Source organism: Talpa europaea (genome assembly GCF_964194135.1).
Source record: "Talpa europaea genome assembly, chromosome: 12".
NCBI lineage: Eukaryota > Metazoa > Chordata > Mammalia > Eulipotyphla > Talpidae > Talpa > Talpa europaea.
Window position 1 is genome coordinate 63194918 of NC_140079.1, and position 25464 is coordinate 63220381.

General features: G+C 36.2%; 1 protein-coding gene across 1 annotated transcript in view; it reads right to left on the reverse strand.

Moving 5' to 3' along the window:
- FIRRM (FIGNL1 interacting regulator of recombination and mitosis) overlaps positions 1 to 25464 on the reverse strand; it is a gene marked incomplete at both ends in the record, with an annotated part of 44511 nt that overhangs the window by 13816 nt on the left and 5231 nt on the right. Inside the window, 13 exon segments of the mRNA XM_084249481.1 lie at positions 474 to 525; positions 3132 to 3214; positions 3976 to 4162; positions 5253 to 5382; positions 5768 to 5916; positions 9737 to 9801; positions 12335 to 12415; positions 16763 to 16901; positions 18436 to 18520; positions 20298 to 20463; positions 21228 to 21368; positions 21832 to 21936; positions 23334 to 23422. Coding sequence (XP_084105607.1) covers positions 474 to 525; positions 3132 to 3214; positions 3976 to 4162; positions 5253 to 5382; positions 5768 to 5916; positions 9737 to 9801; positions 12335 to 12415; positions 16763 to 16901; positions 18436 to 18520; positions 20298 to 20463; positions 21228 to 21368; positions 21832 to 21936; positions 23334 to 23422 — 1472 coding nt within the window.

A 25464-nucleotide genomic window follows, 5' to 3' on the forward strand; every position in this document is an offset into this window, starting at 1 on the left:
AAACCATCACTAAATCATTTTTTTCTTTGTACCCTTTCACAAAGCACCAGTATCCCAAAAGGCATTCATTACTGACAAATTTAGTCCCCCTCAAGTCATCATCACTGAAATATAAAACAAAATCAAGAGTCAAGTTGTCGAAGTCATATTGAAATGAGAGAAAGTAATATGAAGTCTTGGTCATCAACATTGTAACTAACAACTATTTCTACTGTGCATTCAATTAAGCTTGTTCTAAGTTAGTCTTTCTAACAAGAACACTAAAAAACTTCAGAAATACGAAACTATTCCCCCAGTTTTGCCATGTTTCTAGTAATCTTTCTCAATAATATAAGCATTAACGCAGGTAAAGAAAATTATCAAAACAACTTAGCTACCATGCTATTTCGCCTTTGATAGTCATTCTTTACAATTATCACATCCCCAGAGAACAAACAGAAAGTGGATATTCAAGGCTGTGTAATTTCACTCACCAGATGAGCCACTATGGTGACATGGTGTGCACAGAGTTCAGCATTCCCATATCTGAAATACATAGAGAAGGCAATCTTTACAGTTATTTATCCAAATATTCAGAAATTAAGATACACTCCATAAAGAATTATTTTCATAAGGGCATGTAAACTGCAGGTTTAAGGAATGTAAACTGCATGGCTAAGGAATATCAAAATATATAAAACTATCCCAGCAACTGCTGCGTCTTTGGCTTGAACCAAAGAAAGAAAAGAGGGAACTTGGTTCCTAATTAAGCAATGTTACACGAATTAAAACCATTTTGGGGGGTTGTAAAAAGACTAGAAAAAGAAGTTTTCTACAGACTATTAGGTATAAAATAATTTATTTAGTCTAGCAAGACAGTGGCAGAGTGAAGACTCCAGGCTTGCCTCCTCCACATAGTCACAACCCAATCACAAAGCAAAATCAACAACCCCTAAAAGATAAAAGGTGACTATGGCATACAAGAGAATCAAAAGTTCAGTGGGAAGGCATATGAAAAATTATAAACCATGTCTAGAGCAACAGCAGGTAATACATGTCAAGAAAGGGAAGAGCATCTGCTGTATAAAACGCCTCTCCTGTTGCTGACTCAAAAGGCACATTCCCATATGGATGATTTCAAAAATTGGATACCACAATGGAGAAGGGGGTGCAGAGAGCTGATGTGCAGGACACAAGGCACACCCCCAGAGAACTAAGGTAGTAAGGGAGAAAGGTGATTACTAGCTTGAGCCTGACGCTCCTAAACTAAAGCACATGGACCCAAATCTGCAGAAGAGACTGTGTCTCCTAGAAGAGGCTAGGATTGCAGACTGAGGCTGTGATATTGAAAATACCTGCCTGACCGAGGGCCCAAACCCAGACAGCAACTGACTGCTCTCACGAACCGGAGTTTAGGGCTCTGGATGTCAGTAACAGGAACAAGCGGCCCAATGTAAGACTATTCAAAGAGTAAAGGAAAAATTCTCACTTGCAGCTCTGTTTCAACTCTGGTCCTCAAGCTAGCACTACAGCTATTGCTCAAGCACAGTCTAGAGTGGAGGTTGGCACGAAAATGCAGGACACATTTGGTTCAGAGTTGGCCTACAGGAGAGGAATCTCTGGGGATACCCACCACAGAACTCAGGTACCCACAGCACTACCAAAAATTTGAACCCTTAATGCTCACTGGAGGTGACTGCTCAATGGCCTGATGCCCCAATACCTTCCCATTACCCCATGCCAACCCCAATGCTGTGGCCATTTCAATAGGTACAAAGGCATTGCTCTGTGAGATAACAGCTATTGAAATATCCCGAAAAAAAGTCATTAAGAAAAAAAACAACAACTCCCTATTATAACCTATAGACACTAATAATGAAGAGACAAAAGAACATTCCACAAATGGAGCAAAAACACCCCAAGAAAAGTCTCCATTCAGCAGAACTGCAGAATGTGATTGATAAGGAGTTTAAAGTAGCAATTATAATCATGTTTGCCATTAAGAAAAACTGAATGAGGGGCCTCCCCGGTGGCGCAGCAGTTGAGCGCTGGGTTGCAAAGCTGCCCACACCTCTGTGGCGCTGGTTCGATCCCCAGCTGCTCCCCGGCCACCAGAGGAGGGTCCCACATGGCGTGCAGACCTCTCCTGCCGCCCGCTGCTCCCCTCAGCAGTGTACCTCGGTCCTTCTGCCTGCTCTGCTCCCCGCTCTGGCTCTGGTGAATTCTCTCACCCTCCCGCGCTTCTGACTGTACCCAGTGCATGTATAAACAAACAAATAAACAACAAACAAATAAACAAACAAACAAATAAATAAAACATGCCTCTATTAAAAATTAAAAAAAAAAAAGTACAGTGGTGAATACACAAATGAAACAACAAAGAGGAAAAAAACCATTTAAGAGCTCTTCAGGACCTAGAGAGAAGTAATATCTGTGTCATGGGGATCTCTGAAGGAGAAGAAAAAAAGAGAAAAGCATAGAAAACTTAAAGAAATAACTGCGAATACCACCTCAAACTGGGAGATGAACTAGACATTCTGATCCCCGAGGCCCAAAGAGTTCCAAAGAAAATACCAACAGACACACCCCAAGACACACTGTAATAAAAGTGTTGAAAGCCAATGACAATGACAGAATAGTAAAAGCATTGCGAGAAAGAAGAAGAGTAACCTGTAAGGGAATACCTATTAGACCATCTGTGAACTTTTCAGTGGTAACCTTATAGGCACGAAAGGTAATGGCAGAATACAAAGTATTCAAAGAAAAAAAAAAGTCCAGCCTAGAATACTCTAATCCTGCAAGGTTATCACTTGAGAAGGTAAGAAATGTCACTGAAAAGCCAAAATTAAAAGAATATGTCAACAGCAAGACAGATATAAAAGAAGTACTAAAGGGGTTATAAAGCAATAAGCAAATAGAGAGGTAAACAGATAGCTAACTATAAATTGAAGAGCAAAAATGTGCAGCACAGCAATCTCTGGGGTGAAATGAAGCAGTTATTTAGAAGAGCTAAGTGTCTGTCTTTGTAAGGAGGGGGAGGGGGGAAAAGCACTTTAATGAACTGATATAATAGGTACCGGTGGTACAAAAATAAAATCACTATCCTCAATCACTACTACAAATCAATCTGAAAACCAAAAATTATGTTGTACCGAGCAAGGAAGCACCAAGCATCCATAGCTAACAAAGAGGTGATCATATTAGCATCCAGCACAGCATTCAATAGGGCAGCCTCCTAAAGAAATACAAAAGTTTATGATAAATTCTTATTACATTTCTCAAAGTTAAAAATAAGACTATCAGAATCCAAATAACTACTCTCCAGTATATGAAAGAAGTTATGCTGCCACCCCCTCAACATTTATTGAGCACCTACTATATGTTAAGCACGGCGCTGAGCTATGTGGATTCCAAAGTGGCTTTAAATGTGATAACTCAATCCCTAATAGCCATAAAAAAGTCTCTAAATATCCTGAAATCTTTGAAACATATAAAATATGTTTTTGCCTTTAACTATTCAAGTACAATATTTAATATGCACTCACTGTGTAACGTCTTAAATAATGTTGACAAATAAATTCTAAGAATTTTTTTTCCTACAATTTCCTCAACCTCTTTTCTAATCTGGTTCCACAGACACACATACACATCTTCATTAGGCCTAAGATCTGTAGGAGACTTGGTACTATAAACTATTAACTTCTTAATTAATTGAATCAGGTAAAAATCTGCGTATCTTTTCTCATACTTTTCATACATACCCACTTAAAATGTTTTCTCAAGCAATTTAGCTAGATATTACAACTGAATGCTACTGTGTCCTATTTGTTAGGACATAACTGATATAAGTGATAAAAGCGATAAGCTGAGAGAACTACATTTAAAAAGAATATATATTAAGTATTCCCACACTTTTTTCTATATCTGAATCACAAATTTCAATGAAAAGAAAATCGAAGTGTAACTTTAGCTTAGCCTGACAAGTAGCAAACTCACCAGTTCAGGAAATAGTGAGGGATGGAAGGAAGTAATGAATGTACACAGATGAACACAGACATGCTGGTACAAGGTGACAGCAACCTCAGTGTGCCCTTCACTCTCGACTCCCTGTAAATGAACAGGCAGAGAGAGTTCACCAGAACACTGCTCGAAACTGTAGAAAATGGTTTTGAGTAGAGACACCCTGCAAGGAAATCGAGAACATTGAACCCATTGTTATTAACATTTTGTAGCTGGCAGATAGACTAACAATATGATACATAGTTATTTTAGCAAAGCAGACTGTTATAAGAGGTACATATGAACAAGTTTCTAATATGGGTGAACATGTTCACATAAAAATAAAATATAGTCCCTATTGGAGAAATTCCTTAAAATACAAGAATTTTCCTGCACTTTTAAAAGTATATACAAAGACAAGTTTGCCAAGGAACTTGAGATTAATATAGCATAATATCTTAAATAGCTACATTAGATATTATAAATAAAACAAAAAATAAGTATTATAGTTCAGACAGGAAGGGTCATTTTAAGATGAAATGGTTAAGAAATTTCAGAGGATTTTAAATAATTAAAAATAAGCAAAATACAAATAAATAACAAAGACAAAGTATGAGTGAAAGGTACACATGAATAACCACTCTGACAGAAGCTAGATATATATATATGTAGGAAAGAATGAGGAACAAAAGCAGAAGAGAGCAACAAATAGGATGCACTTTAAATACAAAGCTGAGAAATTCTAACATAACGCTGTAGTTTCTGAGAGACACTGAAGAATAGGAAACTCAGAGCTGCATTTCAGAAGACTAACCTGGTATTTATACACAAAATATATTAAAGGAAATGGTGAAAAATTAAAATATAGCAATAACCCAGGGAGTAAGAAACTCGAGACAATATTGGCAAGGAGGATAAATACAAGTGAAATTCCCCAGAAGATAACTAGAATGCTAGCTACTCTAAGTTACCAGAGCTCATTTTTAAATGTTACTAAATATATATACCTAGTCTATTAAACTCAGTGTTTACAACACTACTAGGCAATACCCTTTAAAACATTCAACAAAATTAAAATATTTTTAGCATTGCTACAGATTTCTTTTATACATACATATATAGAGAGGCTTTGTATTTATCCATTTTAGTAAAGCAGCAAAATAGATGAGGTCTACACAGTTAACTGTTAACCAGAATACCTGACATAATAAGGCATTCTAAGCCATTTGTAATATGGGAATTATTATTCATAATATGAGTAACTTATTTGCTACCTGTTTGTCACCTCTGAGACTTGGTTTTCTGCACACCACAGGGTCTGCACATCCTCAGGTTGAGAGGGCAGCTTATCCATAATGACAACCAGCAGCAGACACTGTGGAAACTGTAGTTCACATGGCAGCTCTTACAGTAACAGAAACACATTAATTAGTTACAACAGATTGGTAAAAACACACTCCACATATTTTCAGCAAAAATCTGCTATAGGTAAAGAAATTGGAGGCATAATTCTTTTTGTGACAAATATGTTCCAAGACAACAAAGTAGAAGGAATTTTTTTTTTTTTTTTTTTTTTGTTGGGACCCTCACCGGTGGCCAGGGATCAAAATGGCGCTGCAGAGGCTGCAGGCAACCCAGCGCTCAACCGCTGCGCCACCAGGGGAGGCCCAAAGTAGAAGGAATTTTAAGTAAAATTTTCAAAAAGGTTACACACATGAGGAAAATAATCCTGTCTCTGACACATCGTCGCTAATAGACGATTTAAGATTAAATCTGCTTTGAAGCTTACCTAATTTACTGTCCAAAACCACTTGCATGAAAGGCTGCAATGTGAGAAGCTGACTAATAAGTGGGTCCAGAGTCACCAGGAAAGTGCATGCTATTTCTTTCTGCTGTGCTTTGGAGATGCTGGCAGCATACAGGCTGGGAGGAAACTTGCTGAAAGGGAGGAATAAAATTCAGTAATAGTTACCTTCTACTTTTAGCTACAGATAATTATGTAAACTGATATTCTTCTACCAGTGAAATATGTAAAAAATTGCTACACGTTTTATAAAACAAAAGTCAAACTACTAAATACCATAATTGTATGAAGATCTATAAACAAAATAACATGGCTATGAATCTATAAAATTAAACATTTATCATCTTTGATATTGTTTTGATGCATTTTAACAATGGTATCCTTAAATACTATAAAAATATGAGTCATATTAAATATATTAATATAGACTTATATTAAATATGAGTCTTAACTAGTGAAAACATTACATCTAAAAAGAGTTCTGGTAAACTCTGGTTTAATTATCTACATTAAAAGTTGTTTACAAATCAACAGAATGCTGACTTTACTATAAATTAATCCCGGTTTCTCAGAAGCAAGAACTTTACAAGAACTAAACTACACACTAACAGAGACAATACAAAGAGTATTTCATGGAAATTTTCTGAGTGACTGGGACTTCAACTTTAATCATAACCAATGTGAAACTAGATATATAGTCAATACTCTCTGCAATGTTGTTCTGTGGCAAATTTGACAATACATGAGAAGTCTGTCTTCCAGGGAATAGAAGCATATGGAAGAATTCACTTAAGATAAACACTTTGTAGTTTGATGGGAAAAACAGTCTGCCAATTATTGACTAATGAATTTGGTTCATTCATTTGATCTCCTTGAGCCTCAGTTTCTTCACTGAATCAATGTAACGCTGATTCAGAGTTTTGAGGATTAAAGTATTGAGGCAAGAGACATAAAATAAATATAGGTGACAAAATTCCATAAACTTGAACAGCTTGAACAGCTACTGAACATCAAAGTAAGTGTTTCAATCAAACAATGCATTTTAAAATTCATTTATCTTACAATATTTATAAAGTATCCATGAATACATGCCAGGCACTGTTCTAGGAGCAGGTGATACAGGAGTAAGCAGAATACACAAAGTCACTGCCTGTCTATAAAGTTTACATTCTAATAAAGGGGCAGTTAAAATAATAATCAAGCAGTACATAATACAGTATATGTTAGTAAGAGCTGCAGAGAAAAAGTAAAACAAAAAAAAAACTACATAGGAAAAAGTAAAGCTACATAGGAAACTCTGAGTTACCTGAAATTCTATGAATTTTTTGAGTCATTTGAGGGTTTGGGCAGAGAAATCTCATGATCTAAGTTAAGTTCAATCACTCCCTGTGGCTACTGTATAAAGAACCCATTAGAGTAAGGCAAAGGTGAAAACAGACACAGTACATAAGATGTTCTGCAAAAATCCAAAGAAAACAGTGGATGGCATTGAATGACAAGCAGTTTAGGTGCTGAGGACTGGACTATATATACTTACACACACATAAACATACACACAAACATATTTATACTAAAGATAACAACATAATTGTTAATCGACTAAATGTGGGTATGAGAGTAAGAAAAAAAGTCAAAATAACAAGGTTTTTTGGCCTGATCAACTGAAGAACAAGGTTCACATTTAAATAAATGAGGAAGCTACAAGAGAATCTATTGGGGGAGGGGGGTGGAGATGGAATGGGTAGAAATCAAGAGTTAGGTCTGGGTCAGTTTAAGTGTATATATCCGGTTCGGCATTCGGCTTTAAAGGGGAAAGAACTTTGTTTTCAATCTTTCATACAATTTTATTTTCTCCCGTCAACCATGAAATGCCCAAATTTTGTCTTAGCCAGAGGGTCTGTAAACATGAGTTTATCCAGCCCAATTACAGGAAAGGCAAATGCTGCTTCTGGAAGTGGTCCCACCATGGACCTCTGGTCATCCAACCTAATCACCTAGCCTGGCTTTACCTTTAATATATTGTGTGGGTACTTTATTGAAACACATTCCAAACTTTTCTATTGCTTCCATGATTTTTCCATGTTTTTTTGCAAATAATGAGTCTGCAGCCTCCCTGGTGGCGCAAGGGGTTAAGACGCAACCTATGAAGCTATCCGCAGCCACTGCAGCACGCATTCGATCCCCTACCAGGGAGCTACCCACATGGCATAGACCTCTCCTGACTTGCCTGCTGTTCCCCACAGTAGTGTATTTCACTCAATCTGCCTGCTCTGTTCCCCACTCTGTCTCTGGTGAATCCTCTCACCCCCCACACCTCTGGCCTGTACCCCAGTTCTTGTATGCATAAATAAATAAACTTAAAAAATAATGTGTCTGACCTTTACAGCATTACCACTTCCTTTGGGACCCTGAATTTTCTTATCACAACTGGGGAGAGAGATAAAATCTTGATAGTATACGATCTGAGAGAGAAGCAGCCTGAGGACTGAATACTGGGGCATAATCACCTTAAAGAAATGTGGGGAGAAGTGGAGGAAGCTGCAGGAGAGGCTGAGGAGGAGCTGGTAAAATTAGCAGAGTACAAGAGGGAGAAGTACCCTTAAAAAACAAAAGAGGGCCACCCTAGTGGCGCAGGCAGTTGAGCGCAGCACTATAAAGCTGTCCACAGGCTCTATAGCGCGGGTTCAATACTGGCTGGCCAGGGAGAGATCTATATGGCCCAGCAGAACTCTCCTATCTCGCCCACTGATCCCCTCAGCAGTGTATTTCGGTCAGTCTGACTGTTCTGTTCCCCGCTCTGTCTCTGGTAGATCCTCTCACCCTCCCGTACATCTGGCCTGTACCCTGGTTCTTGTATGCGTGAATAATCTTTAAAAAAAAAAAAAGCTGGCAGCTTACATAAAATGAGGTCTAAAATTGGCCACTGAATAAAGCAATGTGGAGATCGCAGATGACATTGACAAGTGGTCAAGAGTGGAATGTCTCATTAAAACAGCTTCAAAAATTAGAGAGGTATAGACAATGATTTCTAGAAGTTTTGTTGTAAACAAAGGAAGAAATGGTAAGGTACTCAGAAGAGAATGTAGAGTTGAGAGATCATCGTTACGTTCTTAAGATGGGAAAAATACCAGCATGTCAGTATACCACGATAATGACCTATTGAGAAATGATCTACTTACGATGCAAGTGGGAAATGGAACAACTACTACAGCAAGGCCCTAGACCATGCTCGAGGATAAAATCCAATGCCCCAATGAAGAGGCTGGTCGTAGGTAGGTCCACAGATCACTCATTCATGCGAACAAGGGAATTTCATGGGACCAGATACAGAAGGAATAGTTTTGTTGAAGGGAATACATGAAAGTGCTTATAATTGTTTCCATTTTTCTCAGTGACACACAAAATGAGGCCATTTATTGATAATGAGGAATGGAAAGGAGGTATGTGTGGGAGGCTAAAATGACTAGCACTGTCAGATGCATAAATTCACAGATTATTTTAGTGCCAAATTGAGGGCTCTTGAGATAATTGTCAGTTCCAGATATCACTTAGCTGCAATTTAAATTATAATACCTTTCTGTAATTAGCTTCCTCCCACCCCAGCTGGAGTTGTTACTCAATGTAAATCCCATAGAAATAAAAATTAAACAAAAACAATTTACCAATGCAAAAAAAAAAAAAAATACATGTATACATAACCTTTAATTTTTTGTTTGGTTTTGACCAATTATTCATCATTCCAGTATAATAAGGTACTAATTAAGACTATAAAAGTAGGTAAAACATGCAAATTATTCTTTAAAAGCTTCCATCTCCAAATATTTCAAGCAGATAAAAATTTACTGAAGCATTAAAAAATTTACTCTGATGTTTTATTTTAACATGATATACTTAACCTTTGCATGGTTTAAATGACAGTGTTACATTTTAGTAATCACATGGCATGTTTCTTACCTGTGTATCTGAAGATAAAGCTGATGCAATATACAGCAAGAATCGGCAAGAAAGGGAAGAAACTCCTAAAATAAAACAACAATTTATTCTTTCTATATAATGCCTTTCTAATTCATATTTTCTCACATAAGCATGCAAAATAAACCAAAATCCAAAAAGAATTAGTGCTGAATGAATTTTAAAAACTTTTCCTGCATGAGAAAAAAGGATGAGGCAAAGCACGTGAAATTCTTTACTAATGAAATAATCACCAAAACCACAATTAGTAGCTGTCATTACCTACTAAGTGCTCAGTAAATGTGTGGCAAGTAACTTTATGTATACTACTTAATGTCAGTCCTCTCAAAAATCTTATGAAATATTATTAGCCCCACTTCGCAGAAAACTAAAACTATTAAATAATTTAAGTCAGCGCGTTAAAAATCAGGGAAAAAAGCAGTTGTAAATGCCCCAACCATTATGGTTAGGCTATCTCTTAGAAAGTAAAAGAAAATTCTTATTGTATTATAGGATGTAGCAAGAAGACATGATTTTTTTTTTAAATTCCCCTGAGTGAAAAGGGTTAAAAATGGCCATCAACAAGAGCAACTTTGCTTTCTATACACCAAGCAACTACCAGATGGTTAATTACATATCAAATGCCAATGGTGACAAGATTCTCCCATTAACTGCCTCTATCAGTGAAACACACGCCCTAAAAGCTCAGGGAATCCAATGTTAGAGCACCCAACTAGGTAAGTGGCAGTGCCCAAAAGGACCAATTTGAGCAGTATACCAAATAGGACAACAATGTGTCAGTGCGCATGCTATGGATTTCTGACTAAGGTCATTGGAGATCCTTATCATTTGCTCAAAAAAAGAGGAAGACAAGGTCAAAGACAAAATCAACACAGACAATAATAGTATTTTTAAAAATTACTAATATCAGGCCTCCCCTGGTGGCACAGCGGTTGAGCGCTGGGCTGCGAAGCTGCCTGCAGGCTCTGCAGCGCCGGTTTGATACCCAGCCGCCTGCTAGGGTCCCACATGGCACGACAGACCTCTTCTACCTGTGCCTGCTGCTCCCCTCAGCAGTGTATTTCGTCACTCTGCCTGTTCTGTTCCCCGCTCTGGTGAATTCTCTCACCCTCCCGTGCTTTTGACTGTACCCAGTGCTTGTATAAATAAATCTTTTAAAAAAAATTACTAATATTACAAAATACATGTGGGGTCAGTCTCCCCTAAAGGGTCAGTAAAGGCTTTTCCCTGTAGGCCCAGAGTAGGTCTCCAATCACTGTGTTATGGGACCTGGAGGTCAATCAAGACACAGTGAGCCTTCAGAGGTTTATTACCATTACTTAAAGGATGCAGATTGTTGCCAGGGAAGCAAGGGCCCTGAAGACAAAAGAAGCTTTTTTTCTAGCCCAAATCCTTTTCCAGTCCCTAATCTAAAAGGAGATCATCAGGTCCTAAACTCCCGGCCCTTTTCTCAACTAAAGAAGCAATCACTGTTCTCCCTCTTGTGACCTAGAATGTAGTTCAGGGTCTCATCCAGTTCAAGATTTATCAGATCATTTTGTCTTTATCAAGAATCTCATCTCTAACATTAAGTAGGAGGTAAGCCCCCCTTTGTCACGTGCTTTTTTTTTTTTTTTTCAATTATCTGAGTCCTAAAACACAGGATAGATATTCCTGGTCTGCTTCATTATCCTTTAGAATTTACAACCATGTGAATTCTCCATACATATGTTATTAAATTCATTGTTTTTCCTTCAATAACCTAGCTGATGTATAAAATTCAATGCATCAATAAGGAGGCTAGCTGTGAATAAGCCCACAAGTAGTTCATTCATGGGAAGAAGGGAGTTCATAGGACCAGATACAGGGGAATAGTTGATATGATGGAGGCAGTATATGCAAGCTCTCTTAATTACTTCCATTTTTCTCAGTGACATACAAAGTGAGGTCATTCATTGAAAATGAATGCTGTTTTGATTACTTATCTAGTCTAAAAAGAACCTAGAAGAACTAGTGTAGTCTAAAAATTTCTTTTGGGCCCCAACGGCTTTTACTTTCACTGGCTGCTGTCAGCATTCTCTTCTCTATTGTCCAAATAATCTGCCTTCATAATATATCTATTTTATTCATACATATCTTCAACTACAGTGTTATCCTTAGAATCCAATTATAAATGTTTTCTTAAGATTTATTAGTGTTAAAGGTAAGTACATTTGAACAATTTAATTTAGAAACATGGTAAAAATAAGTTATAAATGCTTAGAAGCAAATTAAACTATAATCTGAAAATTCATTCACGCTTATATAATTTTACTTATATTTATGCTTACAAAACCATTTCTTTCAGAGAACTGAATAAAAATTGTTAGAAAAGAGATGAGGCCAGTCCCAGATTCTGGCACCAGAAAAACCAGTAACAATGATAGCAGCAACTTAAGTGACATAACAGATACTCAATATTCAATTAACAACATTAAATCATTAAAAAGTCTACAAAAATATATTCTTGAAAAACTTCAAAAGATTGTTTTTGGTGGGATGATTTTAAAAAAGAAATCATACTGTAGATCAGCTTTAGGAATTATAAAAAATTAGCCTTACCTTGGTATAATGCAAAAGGGAGTTAACAAAGAAACGGCATAATTTGAGTGTTTTCTGAAATAATCTGTAGTCAGCATTATCCTGTCAGGAGTGGGGAAAAAAAATAACCACATTAAATGAGAATATGATATTAGATAAACTTTCATAGGAGGAAATATTTTCTAAAAGTCTTTTAGTAAGCAGAGTAAATATTTTTCAAGAAAAGAATTCTTTTCTGAATTGTTAGGAGCAACACACATATCGAATAACAACTATTTAAAAAAATTTAACTCTAAGTTACTGAAATCTTAACATAACAGCAAAAAAGGGGATCACTCTTGGTTGATTTGAAAGTGAAAGACAAATACCTTACTGTTCTGTTACATGAGATTAGTCAACAGATTATCAAAAGAAAAAGGTCTTTAAGCCAATAAAAATGATACATTGGAAAAACTCCAATTTATAACTTAATTACATATCTTGGGGTGGGAGGTGGCAGCAGAGAAAAGGGTTATTGGATCAACAATGATTAAAAAGATTGATAATATCCCAGTTGATGAGAAAGTGGGGTAGTAAGCACTTTCCCCAGTTGAGGAAGCCTAATACATTTTTTGCATTATGATTAAAAGTTGAAGTATTAAAACTCACACGGTCAGTTCCACCTCTGAAATAGATCCTATAGAAATCTAGCACAGGTAGGCAATGCAACATTTTTTATATAGTGAAAATCGAAATGAGCCCAGTTCCCATCAACTAGAGAATGGTACATAAATTCAAGGTATATCCATAAACTATCATAGCAAAGAATCTTCATGTACACAAAAAGTCCTAAGTAAGATAAAATTAAAAAAAAAAAATCAAGCTGCAAAACAACATGTATAACATAATCCAGTATTTTAAAATGTGCATGTGTTGGCTCCCCAAGCCTCCCAAAATTAATCAAAACCTTACTTACCTGTGGTTCTCTCTAGCACGTAAAACAGGATTTCACTCTCCACAATAGTTATTTTTATAATGTGTAAGTTTGCTGAGTATGTATTACATTTGTAATTTGACATAGCAGTGAAAATGCCAAAATAGCTATGTGTATACAAGGGAGGTGGAGAACTAGGCATTATCCAGCCTGGACTTCAGTCCTGGCACAAGTATATGTTGTTAGGAATGTATTAACCTATGAGGTTGCAATGTGGTTTACTTATACTAAGGTTGTTGTGAGATTTAAAAAATACCTGACACTAGGTTGCTATGTCACCTAAATGTAGAAAGCACACTACAATCCAAAGAGTTTCATATTGGTACCATAAAATTAAGTCAAACATAATATTGTCTTAAAATTGAGAATAATCTTGAATGTCTTTCATTGACATGTAGTTGACATAACATTACTTTCAAGTAAACATCATAGCTTAACCTTAATGTTAAGTATGTTCAATATTTTTCCAAAAATATAGCACAACCTTTATTTATTAAACCAATAAAATGGAACTAGATGACGCACTGCTTGAATGTAACAATTTTGACCTTTAATAACAGCATTTTATTCAATTTTCCTCAGCAAAAACAGGGTAGATGAAAATGTACCTTTCTTTGATAATTCGGAACATGAAATCGCTTATCTAGTTATATAGAAGTTTAAAAGTAACGATACTAAAGATGACTTTTTAATACTAAGAAATTTTCTTAATTTATTTAGATGTAAGAAATCTCTCCCGACTTTGTGATTGGATTCATACCTTTATTGCCATAAGCCAAACCCAGTTTTCCGAAGACCACACTACTCTACAATTACTAGCTTATTTGCCTCCTAAGCTGCACTGTAAGTAACTGAGGGGAATTAGTACATTTTCTGGCATCAATAAGCAATCTAGAAATACTTATGAAAATGACTGAATAAATCACGACACATAATTCTGTCATGTTTACCTACTATAAGTATTTCTTTTTTCATTCAAGGGAAACTGGATAAGATTTGATTGAAGGCTCTAGTTTTACTTCATTACTAAACTAATTAAATTGAGAACATTTAACATTTTCAAAAAGCAAACATAACACAAATACTGTCTTATCTTTGAATTAGTCAACTGTTTAAAACAGAAAGTTTGTATTTCAATGCCAACAAAAGGGTGAGAAAATTAGCAAGGAAAACCATTTTTCAATATATCAAAAAGTTAAGTATCCATTCTTCCTTTACATAAAACAAGAAAAATACTGGGGTAGGGGGAGACCCTAAATCCTAAACACAGCAGGCAATAAAATATAAATAGGAAATAGATGTAAAAGCAGATGTTTATTTCCTACATATAAATTGCTGTAAGCTTTAAGCAGAAACAGGAAGTACAGTAGAAATTAAATACCTATATCAAAGAACCTTACTAATAAATTTTCTTAACAGAAAAGCTAAATCATTGGTCGCTAAAGAACAATATGTTAAAAGTTTAATACAATAATCATTCTGAAAGCTTGTTCAAAACATAGTAGAGAATATCTTACCAACTTTAGAGGCTGTTATTGGTTGAACTGTGTCCACCCTCCTCCCCCAAGGAGATACTAAAGTTCCTACCCCCAATATTGTCAAAACATGAATTGATTTGGAAATAAGGTCATCACAGTCGTAATTTGTTACAATGAGATCATATTGGATTAGAATATGCTCTTAATCTGACTAGTATCCTTATAGGATGATGTAAAGACAGGGAGAGAACACCATGTGATGACAGAAGCAAAGACTGGAGTCATACAGATGCAAGCCAAGAAATGCTAGGCAGCATAGAGGCTGACTCTCTCCTACAGCCTTTAGAGAATAAGGGCCTGCTGAAACATTGCAGGCTTCTGTTCTCCAAAACTGAAAAAGAGTAAATTTCTGTTGTTTTAAGCCACCTAATTTATGGTACTTTGATATGGCAACCCCAGGAAACCAATACATGAATCAATAGGTCCATATACTCCCATAAGTAGCATATCACTAATTAAACCTACTGTTTGTATTTATAAGTTTTTGAAAACCACGTAATAAACTGCTTGGAAACAACACAATTAAATAGTTGGACTACTCAATAACCTGAATACTGAACAGCAGAGGGTGCTGCTGATCACATATAGAGAAACTGCACTGATTATCTCAAAGCCCGGATTCACGCAATAAAGGATGAGTGGTGCTGGTCACACTTATCAACCCCAAACTTTTAGAGATAAAGAAAAACATGAAAATTTGCTTGGACAGTTAGGAGAACTCAAAATGTAAACTCTGTTCATACACAAGCAGTTAGAAGCTGAGTTTACATACTTTATGTACAAAGAGCCACCCTGATCAGGCACCCTCAGGACTTTTCTTTTTCCTCTTCCATATAGACTGTACTGCTGCTGGGACTTTCCCATCTCACTGTGGTCCAAGAACCTCTGTCTAACCTTACCCTTCAAGCACTACCTGAGGAGTCTATGCTGTCAAGATAAACAAGAAGGGAATTAGGGGAGATGGGTGGGATTGAAGAAAACTGACATATAGGGTGAAAGTGGAGAGAGGAACACTTTCTGTTGTTGACACAAGCCACCAGCCAAATGCATCCTTTCAGCAAGACGGGAACCAGAAAGCATACATGGAGTAGAGATGAGAAAGAAAAGGTAAAGAATGTATGTAAGAGGAAGGCAGACAAGAGAAAAGCAGGAGGAAAAGGTTACTCCCTTCCAACAATCACTCCTCACTTCCTTCTTACTACCTTCAGAACTCCTTGCACATGATTTATATCCTCTAGCATCTGTCAGGCCAGAGGCGTGGGAGGGTGAGAGAATTCACCAGAGACAGAGCAGGGAGCAGACCAGGCAGAAGGACCAAAATACACTGCTGAGGGGGGCAGCGGGAGGCAGGAGAGGTCTGCTGCGCCATGTGGGAATCTTCCTTGCCGGCCGGGAATCGAACTGGTGCTGCATAGGCTGTGGACAGTGTCACAGCACTGTGCTCAACCTGCTGCGCCACTGGGGAGGCCCAATACTCTAACTTTTAAAAGTAAATATACATACAAAACAAGTGTAAGTATATATCAATTTAGGTACACACACACACACACACACACAGAGTTGTGCATGGCATCACTACATGTTGCAATGGACTGGTGAGGCAAAGACCAACTGTGGCTACCTCAAGATGACTTTAAATAAATACAGGACTAAAGAATTACTTCTGTTCTAGAGTACAAAATGGAAGGTGTCTAAAGAGATCGCTTGTACCAACCAGTTTGTATTTAACAAGTGGGGGACAAGGTAGACTCACGGGAATGAGATAGCACAGCAGTCTAATGCTATGTTCTGGTGGCAAGTAATCATGGACGTAAATAATCCCACAGATTAGAGGAAGAAAATGAAAAAAACAAAACAAATGAAATACATTAATGCCCTCCTAGGTAACTGCCAAAAGAACTAAGGACTGTTTAAAATGCCATTAAACCGTATTTTTACCTGTACATCTGACAGTGTCATCTGCTCAGCTAACTGCAAACAAGAATGGAAGGAGAAAAGAATGTCTTGACACAAGCTAGTAATTATATCTTTGTGTTTCAGCTGATTCTTTATAACCGACTGGTGTTTAAGGCTCTGTCTAAAAGAATAAAAAGAATACAATCACCATAGGTAACACATCAAGTAACTTAGAACCATAAAAATATGACTTGAAGGAATATGTGAAAAAAAAAAACCCACAATGCTTCTTGTTAGATGTGCCTTTTTATTTCTGAAGCAGTAAAGTTAAAGTCGCTAATTTTTTATTTCCCCTGTAAATATATTAATTGAACTCTTACTATGACAGGCACTCTGCTAGGCCCTGGGATGGAGAGGTGAATGAAAAGACACAATCTCTGCCCCTTCTGCATGGAACTTGTAGTTAATGTGATAAACGCTAAGATGAAAAAGTTCAGAGTGCTGTAGCAGATCTAATTTAACTTATTCTTAGGGTAAGGATATCAAAAAAAAAAAAAAAATGCTACCAGGAGATGTAACTCTTCAGGTGAGAACTGAAAGAGAAGTAGGAACTAGAAAGGTGTGAAGCATACGAAAGGAACATCCTATGCAGAGGGGAAAAGTGAAAAGGCTTTGGGACAAGTTTGATATATTTGCGGAACTACATGGGGGGAAGGAGGGTACAGGAGAGGTGGGCTGGTACAGGAGAAGAAGGCAGGGGCCAGAGAGGATCAGGTTGTTAGCTTTACACTATGGGCACTAGGACACAACTGGGTAGATTTTAAGCAGCACAATATCATCTGATTAACATTTTTAAAAATATCGGTCAATGCTCGGTAGAAAATAAACTGGGACAAGAGTAGAAGTCCAATGATGGTGCTATGGGTAACTCTGTGAGCACTCGCTATATGCCATGCAGAGTTCTCAGCATTTCATAAACTCAGTTCATTCTTACTAGGAAGATTCTTATATTTCTTTTAGTTTTTAGATGAGAAAGCCTAGTTTCAGAAAAGTTAACCACATGGCTCAAGGGTTCAGGAGGCATACTGATTTAGAACGGATTCAATCATATGCAGTGTGGCTGGGTGGATATTTAACCACTACACTATCACTTGCTGGCAACTTAATAATCTGGTGGTAAAAAGAAAAAGCACCTAAGACTTGAATGCATGTGTATAAGAGATCCTTAATCATTTTTGTATCTCAATCTCTTCCCACCCTTAAGAATCTGATGAATATTATAGGCACTCTCCCTAATAACCTTTCATAACACTCCACATAAAATTAGTTTTAAGTGGAATTAAACAAACAACTCAAAAGCACATAATGAAGGGATTAGCATCAGCTTTAGTTATATTTACTGATTTATGTAACTGTGGAAATAAGCTACTTCATCAGTTAAGCAATAATAGCAGCAAGTGAGTGTTTAAGGTTTAGTATAGCCCATAGACATTGTTTCAGTGATACTAGCTAACTAGGTAGAACTGGTTATTTTATTTTAGAGGCAGCAGGATAGAAAAGTCCAATTTGATTTGGAGTTACATGCAGAATATTTGGATCATTAGACAGTAGTGTCAGTAAACATATAAACTTGTACAAAATGTTTTAAACACAAGTTAAGAAAAGTTATGAGTAAGAAGTTGGATACAGAAAATATTACAAAAATGAAAACTTACTTAATTATAAATTTCCAAGTATTGGCATGAAATGCATGGTCCATACTAGAAATAACAGAGCAGATATCCAATAACGAATGAATAACTACAAAAAAGAGAATAAAACTCTTAGGATATTTAAATATTATGAACTCCTCTTATATCTAAAAGTATGAAATAATTTTGCAATTATTAATGCAGTTTAACAAAAAAACTACCGGGCCTCCCTGGTGGCACAAGGAGGTAAGACACAGCACTATGTAGCTATCCGCAGCCTCTGCAGCAGGAGTTCAATCCCTGGCCAGGGAAGTGACCCACATGGCACAGCGAACCTCTCCTATCTCGCCCACTGCTCCCTTCAGAGTGTATTTCAGTACATCTGCCTGTTCTGCTCCCCACTCTGTCTCTGGTGAATCCTCTCACCCCCCACATTTCTGGCCAGCACCCCAACTCTTAAATGCATAAATAAATCTTTAAAATAAATACATTAATAAAAATTACCAAAATAATTATTGAATGTAAGTGTCACACTTCTAAAGATTTTTATAAATTACTGAAAATTAATTTCTGAAGTACACACCTACCTTATAACCGAAATAAAACTAAAAATGGAGGGTCTCCCTAATGGGCTAAAGGTTAAGCCTTAGTGCTACCACTGCTACAGCCTGAGCTCCATCCCCGGCCAGGAAGCTAACCCACATGATGCAGCAGACCTCTCCTGCCTGTTCTGCTCCCTACTCTGTCTCTAGTGAATCTTCTCAACCCCCCACATCTCTGGCCTGCACCCCAGTTCTTCTATGCATAAATAACTAATTAATCTTACAAAAAAACTAAAAAAGGGAATAAAAGTTGTGCCCTATTATAACAGAAATATTCTATAGGCACAATTCCAATCAAAACAACAAAATAAACTGCTAAGGAAAGAAAACCTAACAAAAAATTAAAACTAATCCGCACAATACACATGCAAGGCTTCTACTCTGCCTACAGTTAAAATTATTTGCAAAAATGGCCACAGTAACTCCCCTCTGTGTCCAAACTCTTGGGCAATTCCCTTCCACACTGACTCTGGGAGTAGTTACAAGCAGAGACTTCAAAAGTACAGATGAATTGGGGCTTACCCTCTCTCACCAATTAGAAACGCAGCACCCGGCCCACCCTGGTGGAGCAAGGGGTTGTGATGCAACCTATAAAGCTATCCACAATCACTGCAACATGACTTTGATCCCTGGCCAGGGAGCTATCCACATGGCACAGCAGACCTCTCCTGACTCACCCGCTGCTCCCCTCAGCAGTGTATTTCACTCAATCAGCTTGTTCTGTTCCCCACTCTGTCTCTGGTGAATCCTCTCACCCCTACACTTCTGGCCTGTACCCCAGTTCTTGTATGCATGAATAAATCTTTAAAAAAAAAAAAAAAAGAAAAGAGAAAAAAAGAAACGCCAAGCCCCCCATCAGGTGACTGAGCTTTGGGATAGCCTGTTGGGTAATGTGCTACACATGTAAGTCTCAGTATTTCTGCCTCTGCCAACAGCCAGATTTCAGTGAGGTCAGACTGCAATTCATGCATGAGCCAGATGCACCAATGTGAAGCACAGAAAGCTATCCCAGTTGAGCCCAATCTAAACTGCTGACTCCCAGAATCAAGAATAAAATAGATGTTTTAATCCAACAGATTGGGATAGTTAGAACAAAAGGTACCTTCCTCTCAATATACTGACGTTGTGAATACAATCTTTGCCCTTACGTATTAGAGCTTTTCAAACTGAGTCAATCCACTGAATGACGGTATTAGTAAAGAGGATTACAAGCAATTCTTTAAAAATTAGACATAGTTACAGTCAATACATATCATAACTAAGCAGTACATTTTCTTCACTCACCTATTACCATCTTTAAAATATCTTCCTTTTCATCTACTAAAGGGTTTAAGCAAACCATGTCCAGCAATTCCATTAGCTGCTTTTGAAGAGAATAGGCCTCCTTGAAAAGAGCCTGAAGGAGGTCTGCAACTAGGTGTAAACGCCCAGAATAGACAGATTCACTATTCTGATGACAAATGAAAAATGAGAGGAAAAAAACAAATTCATAAAAAGCTCGAGTCAAATTTACTTCATCGTTGAGATTATAAATTTAATGTTTTTGGCTGAATTATGTATTATTAAACAAACGTTTAATGAACATCCAATATAGTTTAATTCTAGAAAGGTAAGCATATATAAAATATGATTCCTAACTTCCCATAACTAGCAAATACATAAAACTAAAACAACCAAAAAAGAAATAAATAACATTAGGTCAGGTGCATGGCATTTTAGTACCCTATCACCAAAGAGAAGCATTAATTAACAAGTGATTTTTACATACTCAAAATAGCATTAAAACTGCTAGTGTTCTGTAGTGATACAAAATCCTAGGCTATCTGCTGTGCTTTTAATACTGCCTCAAGAATGCAAAGATGGTCTAAATAAGGGTTGGTGTGCCTTTATAAACAGCTAACCATTAAGCAAGCCATGAGATCCACAAATGCCATGACAGAACTATTTTAGGATTCCTGTAACTTGACACAATCCATTATCACTTCTTTATTTGATAAAGAGGAAACAAGTAAAACAAAACACAATTTTTATGGCTATCTTATAAACCATTTATTTTGAAACAAATATTTACAGTATTTCCTCTTGGATCTATGGAAAAGTCTATTCCAATAATATAGGCTAAAATGTAAAATCTTATGTAAAAACATTACTTTACTCAGCCCCTTTGTCCATTGATTCTAAGCCATTTCAACTATACTCAGATTCATCACTCACCTTACAATGTACAAATGTACTTTTGATTACGTGTAGGACTGAGGAGGGGAGACTATGGATATTTTCTAGAACAACAGATTGCTGTGTGGCACAAACATGCTGAACACATCCTGTAAGAGCTCCTAAAACCTGTACCATGGTCTGGAAATAAGAAAGATGTTTCATCAGACAGAATGCTGGTTTCCAGAAATACAGCAGTGCACAAAATAAACTCACTTTCTTCCTTTCCTAGAAATTCAATCTATCAGAACTACAAATTTCGAAACAGACTAGCCTTTGGTTTTTTTTGTTTTTTTTAAAGTGAAACTCTAGCCCACATATCAATGCATATGGCAGATGTTCTACTCATATCATTTAAAATTATAGGTAGAGCAGGCTATCTTGATTACCTGTCTTCTTTTAAGAGTGCAGATGTTTGTTTACTCAGCAAGAAACTGTATAAAAATTCAGAGTTTATGTTCTGTATTCACATCTTTAATTGTATATATTTAATTTCAGCATGTGGCCATTACATAAAGAATACATGACTAATTAATATCACTATAAAAATTCTCACGCTCTTTTAGCTCCTCCCCACTCCCCCAATCTCTCCTTTTTGACTTACTTGTAAAATATTCCTTAGAGTGGTTTGAATTTCTAAATTTTGGCTTGATAGTCCTTTGGCTTGACTAGTTAACTCGTCCATCATGTCATCAAATAATTTCACAGTCTGTGAAAACAAAGCAGATCATAACTGGGTATAAAAATCACTAGAAAAGGAAAGATATCGCCAAGGAAAAAAATTCCAATGATTTAATTTTGCATTACTAACACCTATGAGATATCATCTAGCTTAACAATTACACCTAATTAAAAATATATATATACACACATATCTAGTATTTGTATAAATTAACCCCTTTTTACAATCAGTGAAGTCAATTATTTTCCATTCTATGGTTTGAATCTATTTAATAACATCTTATAAACAAATCAAAGTTCATTTCTTCATGTTACAAATGTATGTGCTAGTCTTTACACAGTATAAGATGATGATCTTAGCCAATATATATTCAATGGGCAATTACAGGGGTATTTTCTGATTAGGTAATTCAGTACAAATTCATTTCCACTTATATTCTAACCAGTGTCCATTTTGAACAACTCAAAATACTGTTTCTGAGTTACAGGTATATTATGTAACCTCAGAACTAAGTTTTGACTGAAAAGTTAGTCATCCTAAGATCTTAATACTTGGTTCTTTCTAAACATCTCAAGAATAGTAACACTATTTCACAAAGTAGTTAAAGAAGTTATTGCTTCCCACAGGCCCTTTAACACTCAACATCTCTGTCTTCATCTGTATCATAGCTGGACGTTCTTTCTGGTATTCAAGAACAAATTCTAAGAAACTTTCAGAGAGAAAACAATCAAGTAAATATGAGCAAAAGGACTTCCGATGATTACCTGTATCAAAGATAAACTTGGAAATCTATCATCAGAGAGATAAGTTATCATAACTACATGTTTCATTTTGGCATCAAAGTCCCTTTTGCTCCCTCAATTATAAGAGAAAAAAGGATGGAACTTCTCAGAGAAAAAGCATATCACACATATCTAAACAGTAGTCTGAATTTAATGTTTCTCTTAGTTACTTAATAGCAACAAATTTTCATCTTTTTAATTCTAAGATTTTTTTTAAATAAATGTTGGTTCCATTTTTTTCAGACAATGAAGTTTAACAACTCTGACATTATTAACAAGTATTAATGCTCTTCTGCAGAGAAAATACAAGTTAACTTTGTAATGCATCACAAATTTTTGATTACTAGCTTTAAGTTATAAGTATTTCACATTAACTAAAAGTAAATTAAATCCAGTTAGTAAATGATCCATACCATCTGAAAATAGCTTTTAATCAAATAATGATTACATTAATACCACTGTATTCTCACTGTATTCTCACATAAGACCTATTTTTCACTACTTTATTTGTATTTCAAATGTTTGCTACACTGAGGAAAAGCTCTTTTTTTAAAAAATTAAGAATAATCAACCTAAAACTGAGGTATGATTTTAACAGCCTTTAAAACATGTAGATGGATTAAGACAGTAATGGTACCATACCTTTGGCAGCACTTGTGAAAAGAAAGTCGGTTCCAATGTCAGTTGATTCATATGAGGTAAAAACATTTCTACAATAATTTTCAGAATTTCTATAAAGCAAGATAGTAACATGTTATAGAAATATAAAGTCATGTCAGTAAACAAAATTCAATGCTCTTTCCAAATGTGAGAAAATCTAAGTACTACCCATCTAAACCTCAGCACACTTGCAGAATACTATAATCTATGTAGAGACAATATTAATCTGCTATTATCTGAAATAGCAAAGAATAAAAAAAGGAAAAACCTACATGTCCAGTAAGGACCAGCAAATGAATGTAGGTATTATTTATTAGTAGGATTTGTTATCATTAAAATGATTCCTTAAAACCATGAGAAAATTTCACAATATTTTAAACTGAAACACAAGATTGTATTAGGATATGTATGACTAGGACCATGACAACATCTAATAACACAATGAAGATAATTTTACTTACGAATATGCTCAATCCAATTATCAGAATGTTGATTCATAGAGTAAAATAATCAAGGAAAACATCAGTATCATTGTTTTAGGAAATTCACATAGCTAAATTTAGAATAAATTTAAAACCGACCCTTTTTGAAATTTATTCAATGATTCATAAATACTGAAATCAGACTCAAATAACTGGCTAAACTCTGCTCTTAAAATTTAATGTTTCAAAAGTTAATGAAACAACAGAAATGGAAGCAAAGCACAGCAGGAAGACCTCAAAAAATAAAAAAATACAGGATAAAACCAATACATAACAAAATGGCAATGAGCACTATGTCTCAATAACCTTAAACATAAACTGCCAGAATTCATCAGTTAAAAGGTACAGAGCAGCTGAATGCATTTCAAAACAAAGTTCAAAACTTTCTGCTATTAACATGGATGGAGCTGGAAGGGATGATGCTCAGTGAAATAAGTCAGAAGGGGAAAAAAAAATCAAATGGTTTCACTTATAGGAGGCATATAGAAGAACCAAACAAGGGATCAGGAAAATAACAAACAAACAAAATCAAACAGAACAAAACTTGCAGGCAAAAGATAAATCAGAGACATTCAGCAAAGAGGGGTTGGAGAGGATCAGAACAGGGGAGGGAAGAGCATAAGAGACTATGGATGACAGTTCATGGATGACTTGGTGATGGGAATTCCATGGGGTTTACACCAGAAAGGAACAACAATGTAAAAAATACATATATGAAAACAAACAAACAAAAAACCTTCTGCTGTTTACAAGAATGCCTTCCAACCAACAAAGACAAGTACAGACTTCGGGTTAAAGGCTGGAAGACAGTTATACAAGTAAAAGGCAACCAAAAAAATCACAAGCAGTTTTACCTGGTAAAATAAGCTTCCAATTAAGAGATAGAAATGTATACCATATTATAATTAACGGTCCAATACAAAAATAAGTAACACACACATATATACACCAAACAATAAAGCACTGAGACACATCAGACTATGACAAAACTAAGAAACATATTCATAATAATATACAATACTAGGGGACTTTAATACTCTAACAACAAGGAGAACAAGACAAAGAATGAGGAAATAATATAAATGAAGTGCTAGAACAAACAGGTCTAACAGACATCTAATGAACACTCCTCTAAAAAAAGAATGCATACACATTTTTTTCAAGGATACAGTGGAACATTTTCAAGAAGAGATCACATGCTGGGACACAAGTCAATTTTCAATAAATGTACAAAGATCAAAATTAAACCCAGTATTTTCTCTCATAATGTCATAATATTAGAAATCCACTATGAGGAAAAAAGTATGAGCACATGGAGACTAAAAAATATACTGCTTAGCAGCTATTGGATAAAAGAGGAAATCAAAGCTGAAAATGAAAAGTACCTTGAGACAAATGAAAATGATACATACTACCATACCTATGGAATGCAACAAAGCATTCTTAAGGGGGAAGATAATCACAATGCAGGCCCACATTTAAGAAGAAAAGTCCCGGGCCTCCCCGGTGGTGCAGCGGCTGAGCGCTGGGTTGCGAAGCTGCCCGCAGCCTCTGCAGCGCCGGTTCAATCCCCGGCTGCTCCCCGGACACCGGAGGAGGGTCCCACATGGCGCACAGACCTCTCCTGCCGC